Source organism: Thunnus albacares, chromosome 13, assembly GCF_914725855.1.
Source record: "Thunnus albacares chromosome 13, fThuAlb1.1, whole genome shotgun sequence".
NCBI lineage: Eukaryota > Metazoa > Chordata > Actinopteri > Scombriformes > Scombridae > Thunnus > Thunnus albacares.
Genome location: NC_058118.1, coordinates 11886896 through 11895714, shown reverse-complemented (window position 1 = coordinate 11895714; position 8819 = coordinate 11886896). Strand labels below are relative to the sequence as shown.

General features: G+C 40.5%; 1 protein-coding gene across 1 annotated transcript; it reads left to right on the top strand.

Moving 5' to 3' along the window:
- The first annotated feature begins 479 nt into the window (after nucleotides 1–479).
- Nucleotides 480–8819, top strand: LOC122995198 (transmembrane protein 47-like). Its single transcript, XM_044370232.1, has 3 exons — nucleotides 480–814; nucleotides 3940–4080; nucleotides 7555–8819. Exons 1-3 carry the CDS (start codon nucleotides 598–600, stop codon nucleotides 7734–7736), a joined length of 540 nt encoding a protein of 179 aa, XP_044226167.1. The 5' UTR covers nucleotides 480–597; the 3' UTR covers nucleotides 7737–8819.

Here is an 8819-nt window from a genome sequence, read left to right as displayed (position 1 = left end):
CGTTTTCAGGCTTCTGCAGAGCTTGATCTAGCTGATCATTTGAATCATGTATGTTGGAAGAGGGAAATATCTAAAACATGTAGGGCTGCCACAGGACCAGGATTGAAAAACACTGATATATATAATGATTAAAAGCTTTTACTTGAAGAAAGTTAAATTTGTTAATTTGTTTGGAAGTCAAATAAAATCACACAGGCTTGCATTACTATAAATATAATCAATAATTATATATTGGCCATAAAATAATATTAAATTCATAGCTCATTTATGCTTCTAAAAATAATACATTTGAAATATGATACAACAGTGTTTGATGGAAAAAGACAGAAGACGTGGTGCTTTATGGGATAATTTAATTTATAATTATTTGTGGGATCATCTCAGAATTTATTTGATCGCGTGGTCTAACACAAGCACTATTAATTTGAAACTTACCGGATGCCCCCCCTTTAAACTTTTTCCAGCTGGACACGCACGCACGCACAAAAAGCAGCGAGTGCGTGCTATGGTGGGAGAAGACGCGCGCGGACCCTCTGCGAGCTCGTTTGCCTGTGACTGACTGACCTGCGGCGGCGGCGTTAACCTTGTTACGAGAAGATGTCTGTGGACGAGGTGTTTGTTTTCCGGCCCTTCAAGCTCATCGCTCTGCTGTGCGTCTTCTTGGCGCTGTGTCTGGACGTGGTGGCTCTGCTGAGCCCAGCCTGGGTCACTGCCGACCATTTCTCCCTGTCTCTGTGGGAGTCCTGCTCCCAGTCCGAGGCTCGAGACCCGACGGAGGAGCCTGAGTGGAGCTGCTTCTCCACCCTCACATCTGGTAAGAAAAACACACTGAGTGCTTTGTTGTGTTGGACTTTTTGTCTTCACTGTTAGGAGACACAAACAAAAAACGTTATGATAAAGTAAAAAAAAACAAACAGATGTAGACCTTACATGAGTTTGAAAGTTGTAGTATTGCTAAAACTGTGGCAATAAAATACTTTTTCAGGAAAAAAAACTCAGACCTGTATTATCTTATATATACAAGCTTATTACTCTGTTACTGTTATGATGACATGTGTAGTAACTCTGCAAGTTGTTGAGATGGTTTCGCAGTAAACTGGCATGTTATCAGTGTCTTGTTTTCACGGTTTCTTATTTGTTGCAAATGCTGCACATCCTATGTTTGATTAAAAAAAAAAACAAAGAATCATTTGTTGTCTCTCTATAAGCAGAGTGGCAGCTCTGGCCACCATCATCTCCCAGTCATGGGTCATGGGAGTTTGTTTTAGTTGGATTTGTTGGTCTCTGTCCAGCAGCTGAGATATTCAGGGTTTCTCATGCTGATAAATGTCCCTCTCTTCATACCAGAGCAGTGACACGGAGTCATTACGACAAACACATTGTGATGCCAACAAAGTTTGACTCATAAGCAAATAGGATATGATTGAATTGGAATTTAATCCATGTAGACTCAATGGCATTTTGTTTTCAGGGTTGTTTTTTAAAGAAAAATCAGGTAACAAGGTGATAATGAATCAGTGTTGTGTATAAATGTTGATTATCATTATTTTTAGGTTAATAAAAAGTCAGTTTTTATGTGTAGGACAGGAAACTTGAAACATAAACATAATCCCTTTCGTGCATAAAGAGTTAACATGCTCCAACCACCAGAAGGTTTTTGAGTGGGTCTGAAGAGACACATTTAGCATCTTCCCCACCATCCACCTCACCAGGCCTGGACCCACCAGGTTGCCTTTTGTCCAGCAGAGAAGCCACATGACAGGAGTGTTTACGCCCCCAACCCCCTTCTTTTCCCCACCAGGGGAGGAAATCCGCATTAAATGTACCAGATTTACCAGCATTTGGCTGGTGGCTTGTACAGTAGCTTGGCTGATTATTAGCTGTAGCTTCATCTCTGACATTGAGGGCTAAAATAGCAGAAAAACACACACATTAAAGGCAAAAACCATTGTGTGTCCTTAGTGTTTGCCAAAAGTATAGTAACTTTGACTGAACATAAGGTGCTGTAAGAGTGACCTTTGATCCAATTTCACCACCAGCACACACACACACACACACTCTCTCACACACACACACACACACACACACACACACACACACACACACACAAACATAAACATACACACACACATGCAGGGCCACAAAGAATTTAAAGGAAACACTGACTGCTCTTCTGATATTGTGGAATGTGTTGGGCTGAATGGGAGGCGGGTTTGTCGCTTTTGAGTGTCTGCAGAGCTCATTAAAGCAACAGTGGAGGGGTGTGTGGTGAGGTTAAAGGGACAGTTCACCAAAAGGCAAAGCAGATTTCTTATGCATATACCTAAACCAAGATTATCTGTTGAGTGATGTAATCTGGTGGACCCAATCTCATTGAGCGATGCCCTTGTAGAAGAAGATACTTGTGTTTTGAGTACACTGTTTCGAAATCTTTTGAAGAGATGATTTTTATGAGTCAAAACCAAAATTATAACCACATAATGGACTAAAGATGGTAGAAGAAATATTCCCTGGAGAATATGGCTTCTTCTACTCGAGGCTGAATTAAATGGAGTTCAGATGTGTCAGTGGGGAAATGTTCCTTTTTTTTTTTACCATCCTGAAGATCAGGAGCTCAGCAGAGGGAGACACACCCAGTGACGATTGTTCGCCAAGCTTGTTATCTTCATCAAATGCTAATTCTCCTTTTCAGTGGAACCTTTTTGAGGTCAAGCTTTCTTCTGACACTGACACGAGGGACATCAAAGAGGGAATGCACAATGCAGGCAGGGATGGAAGAATGAAACGCTTTAAAATGTGTCGTGTAGGTCTTTTCAGGGATGAATCCTCTGACTTGCAGGAAGGGACTTTTTTTTTTAAACTTTTCCAGCAGTTTGTTTGGAGTAAATTGAACAAATGTGCCGTTTAAAAAGCCACCGTGGAAAATGCTGGCAGCCAAAGGAACTCCAGCTTCATCGACCAGAACCTCCAAGGAGACAGTACTGAACACACTGACTTACACATGATTTTTGCACCGCAAAAGCACTAAAGAAACCATTACTTGGCACCAACAATTCCACCAAAATAGAACAAAAGAAATCTTGGTGATTGCTTGATATTCATGTAAAAATCTACAGAAAGTAGAGCTGCATTGATTAGTCTATAAACAGAAATTTTACTATTGAAAAAACTCAAAATTCTCTGGTTTACCTTCTCAAATGTAAACATTTTCTGGTTTCTTTAGTGTTTTGGAATAAACTGAACATCTTTTGGTTTGTGGATAAAGGAAGACTTCTGAGGATGGCGCCTGGATGTTTGGGAAACAGTGATGGACGTTTTTCAACATTTTCTGACACTTTGTAGACTAATCGAGAAGAGAAAATAGTCAACAGATGAATTAATAAGGAAAATAATTGTTTAGTTGCAGCCCTAATATAGATACAATAAACAAAAATAAAATCTGAAAATGTCAGATATGTTTGTCAGTATAGGAGCATGAAGCAGATGATAGTACAGTTTTGTACTGAAGCTCAGCAACATGAAGATTTATTTTTAGTATGCTTTGCCCTCAAAATACTGTAAATTTGAAAATATGGACAATACTATGGCTTGAATGTCGTCATCTACAAGTTATCAGCTGTTAGTTTAAGATGAGTAAATGTATGTCTCTTCATGTTTTGAACCTGTAAACATGCATATATATATAATTATTTGTAATCAGGTACATTTTGCATATTTAATTTAACTACTGAGTTACTAATCAGGTTCTTTCTGTTGTATTCCTGATGGAGCCTGTCTGTCGTGCGGGTCAGAGTTCATTCTGCTCCACTCACTTCTCTCTGTGGGATTAGCTCTTGTTTTGTGTTTGTCAACACAGCGCTTCAATTCAACGGGGCTGTCCTGTTAATTGAGCTTTTGTTGGGATGCTCCTCTCTAACCTGCGTGTGTCCTGTCCTGCAGACTGGCAGATCGCCACCCTGGTGCTGCTTGGGGCCGGTGCCGTGTCGACTCTGGTGGCGTTCTTGGTGGCTCTCATTTCCCTCTGCAAAGGGACGCAGAGACGACACTACCGCACAGTGGCTGTGTTCCTCTTCACTGCAGGTACGTCTTTCTCGCCACCCTTCCTGCGAAAGTTCTGCAAGCTGCTGCGCTTTTTCCACCATGTAGGAATATTTATCCAATGTTCCAACACACCATGCTCATGCACATTTGGAAACAGGAAGGCGGTACATATGCATTCACCACAACCACAATCATTTCCATATAGACAGAGTTTTTTTGGTTTTTTTGTTCCAGTGCTCACATTAAATAGAAGGGTGCAGAGGGAAAGAAGCAGCTGAATGAGGCTTGTTGGTTGAGCTCACTTTTTCTGTGGTGGGGAGTCTCGAGGGCTACTGGCTCACGGGCCAAGAAAAAGCAGCCGCAGAATTTGCAGACTTACCAGCAAAAGTGAAGTCACTGAGGAGAAAAAAGCTGCCACAGATTCCTATGCCAGCACTGCCTTTTAGTTGGATTGTACTTCTCCTGTATTGCTCTGTGAGAAGGTCCTTTGGGTGAAACTAAATTTTGACACTGGTGGGGGAGGATCTATCTATAAAACATATCATTAAAATGAAAGGTTTGGATTTAGCAGCAGTCAAAGCACATTGTTCCTTATGCTGTACAGATACTGTAATAACTGACTCATAGCCTGTGCTTACTTTACTATTACAGTGATGAAACACTAACCACTCACCACTACTTAACCCGTGCCCAGTTCCAGTTTTGCCAGTTTCCACGATAAAATTGTATTATATAAAAAAACTCCTGTTATGCATCACAAATCCTCCCGCAGCTTTATGTCACACATGCCTGTAGACTAGTTTTTCTTACTTTAAATTCATAACCTCCTTAACGTGAGTCCTTGTGGCATCTCCATCATTTCAAAACCCACAGAAGTTTACTTTTAGGATCCCAGCTTTCTATTGATACCAAATATTTAAGCACGAACTATGTAGGTTAATGGCAAAATATATATAAAATGATGGAAAAGAGCTGGAACAAACAGATGTATAGATCTAAGTTTAAAGAGGGGAATGTGAGGTATTTTTGTCTTGTTCAGTCTATGAAAACATCAGCCATAAAGGACCACTGTGTGCAGTCGACTTAATGGCTGTACTGTTGACTGCTAGCCATTTACTGAAAAGCGTGGGAATGCTGTGTTATCCTTTCCTGTGTGTAATTGCTTAAAGAGCCTTGCGAGAATAAAGTCTCCATACAAGCACATAGGCCTCAGCCGAGCAGCAGCAGCAGCAGCAGAGGGGCTGGACTCTGTTAAATGCCCCTTGGCAGGACTGTGGCTGTGTGGTATTTATTTTCTGTCCAGAAATATGACCTCAGCAGGCTGCGAGCTCAGTCTGGGCTCCATCAACACCGCCGCATTCTTGGGCTGCCGTCGCTCCTCCCGCACACCCACCTCTCCGTCCTGTAGGAAGGAAAGGTGGAGCCATAGTCATACAAAATCCCTTCCCCAAGAGTCACCTAGCAGGCACGCAAAGGAACTATAGCGACTGGTTTGAGAATACGTGTTTGATGGCACACTCACACTGACGCAAACACATTCACCAGCTGGAGTTCATGAATGAGTTTAAGGAAGATGATTCACAACGATGGAAGCTTTAAAGTCATTTTCCTTATGTGATGTCAAGGCCAAAAGAAGAGTGACAATAGTTATAAATTGTTCCACATTTCACAATATTAAGGAACCACATGGGCTTTTGGGCTTTGGGTTGCGGAAATGCACAGGAACACTGAACGATGTTAAAGACAATCGCTGTCAGGGAGAAAAAGACAACCCACTTCCAAAGAGTCCTCAGTTTCCACTGAGCAAGAAACCCACAGGGAGGTGTGTCATTTAGAGGCTGTTTTCCTTAAAAAGCTTTTTCTTCTTTTTAGGGAAATGTCAGACTAGAGTTTATACTGAAATATATCGTGTTTTCTTGTTATTGTACTTTTGCGAGCATGTTTTGGTCCTCACTTTAAAAATGCTAATTAAAATTAAATTATTATTATATGCTGTTCAACAAAATGCATATTTTTCTATTATTTAAATACTACTACTAAAGTATTTGTATTATTTATACTACTTATACAAACTCCATCACTGCTACATTTTCCACTGCCACCACCCTTACTACTAATCCTACAACAACTAGTGCCACCATATAACATTTTTTGGTACTATGCTAGTACCAGTAGCTCTATAACTGTGAATACTGCAGGTTCTGCTTTTACCTTATGTTTTGTTGCACTTTAATCCTCTCTGCACATAATTTTAATATTTCCACAAATCAGTTTTACTCTTCAGTCTGGTCCTGCTTCTGTGAATAATCCTGCTTTTTCTGCCTCTTCATAATGCTACTTAATCTTTATTTGTTAGCTCTTCTTTTTCCGTTTTTCATCCTTCCTTTTAAAATAATCCTTATTCGCATTTGTCTCACCTTCCCTCACGTGAGTTAGGAGTATTTTTGTGCTTTTATCACAAGCATTTACTACAAAAAAGGCGTTATTCAAGTTAAAAACATGTGATGTGAATGACTTGTGTGAAAACGTTTGAATGCGAACGTACTGCTGTAAAGGCAGAAATTTTACAGGGTATGAAAAGAAGCCGAAGTACAAAAAAGGGAGTAAGAAGGTGCTTTTCAGTGTCTGCAAAGAGAACTGAGAGTCACTGAAGGTAACCAGAGATTAGTTATATAAAGCGATTATCTTCCTCAAGTCAGGGTTTCTGCTGCTTCAGATGATCTCATCATCAGTGAGCCCCTCTAAAGATTTTCCATGACACAATTACAATGTAAACTTTGAGTGGGTATTTTTGGAGCCTGTAGATTAGAACAGCAATTTGTCAAAACAGTCAAATGTAATTATACTTATCTAGTTACCATAGTTTCCATCCTTTTCTGTTGAACCTTTACATATTTAGTGTGACTTCTTAGTACCACAGTGTTCTTTACGCTACCATACCTCTAATAGATAAACCATCCATTGTGATTAAAATAACATACAGTGTACAAGAGCATGGAGGTGTAAATTGAATAATTTATTACTCTTGATTCATGTGATGCTTATAAAACAACTCTATATTCAGGATGAGTAATGACAGTGTTGTGAGTACTATTTATAACAATGGTGGAGCAATTGTAGTACTGGTAATATAGATAGTAGTAGTGGGATGTAGGGTTGATGTAGGGCTTCCACTAACGATTATTTTCATTTCATCTGCCAATTATTTTATCAATAAATTGACTACCCGTTTGGTCTATAAAATGTCAAAAAGTAGTAAAAATGACCATCACAAGTTCCTAAAGCCCAAGTCTTCAAATTGCTTGTTTTGTCCGACCACCAGTTCAAACCCCAAATATATTATGTTTACTGTCACATAAGACAAAGAAAAGCAGAGCATGTTTGGATGTTGCTTGAGAAATGATTTCAGTCATGAATTAGTTAACAAAAATTAAATTGCTCATTTAATTTTTTTTTTTTGATTTTCACTTTTGTAAGAAACAACATCTTATTTCTGATTTCTTTTGGTTCTAGTGGTTCTGCAGGCCTGCGCTCTGATCCTCTACCCGATCAAATTCATCGACGGAACGGTTCTGCAGAAATATCACGAGTTCAACTGGGGCTACGGGCTCGGCTGGGGAGCCACCATCTTCATGTTGGGCGGCGGGATCCTCTTCTGCCTGCGGACGGACATATACGAGGATGCAATGTACTGAGTCCCACTGCGACCCCCCCCCCCTCCCGCCGCTGGAAATACACACACAAACACACACACACTGACAAATTCCCATACAGGAGGTGTGCTGCATTTCTCCACTCTGCACACGGGCCAATGCGCATGTGAGCACAGACCGTATCTCTTTCTTCCTCTCGCTGTCTTGCCCTCTCTCTGTTATTTTTAGACAGGTTGTGAAGGCCTAATTTAGGCCAGGGCTGTATGAATAGGACCCTCACCCCCTCCTCCCAGGCAGCCAGCGGGTCCCTCAGCCCTGCCGGTATCGGGGTGAGGTGGCAAAGCTGAAGCGCGGAGAGCTTTCTGGACAGGCACGAGCCGCTGATGCTGGACGTTTCCACTGTGCGTTGACCTGGATCTCTATTGTTAGAGAAACAGAACAGTAGATTCTCAGCACAGACCTGAGTGTGCAGTGGCTGAACATTGAAAGGGATTGATTTACAGTACTCCCACATTTCCTTTTTTTTCTATTATTTTTGTAGCATTTCACAAGGACAAGCTTGTTTTTAATGTATTTATGGCATCATTTTCCACTTTATAAATATTGAAAATCTGAACTTCTCCCTCCATGTGTTCTAGCTGAAACATATCTAGTAATGCTAAGTCTTCTGGTATTAGAAGTGTAAATTAGTAAGCTTCGATATACTTGGGAGCTATCGAGTGTTTATAGTTTGTGTGGAAACTCACAGTAGTTTGTCTCAAATGAAGAATGTAAATTTGTACAAAGTATTTCTACATGAAGGAAAATCCCGAATAAACAACTGTAGTTTTGGGAACATTAGGAGTGTGAATTATTGTTGCAGACGTACTATGATGTCCCCAGTGGTTCAAAAACTCTTGACCTTTGACAAAAATGGTGCCCCCTTTTTGGACCGAACAGCAAAACACTTTTATTATACAGAGCACACATTCCTCAGAGAGAGCCACCCCAGTCTATTTAAAGTGGTACTATACTACCGGTTTGCTTGCTTGCAGCTAGTTGGTGTGTGATCACAAAAACCAACATAGTTTTGTATGCTAACCACAAGATATGATTGGCAATTAAACTTTACAACTGCATCTGAGA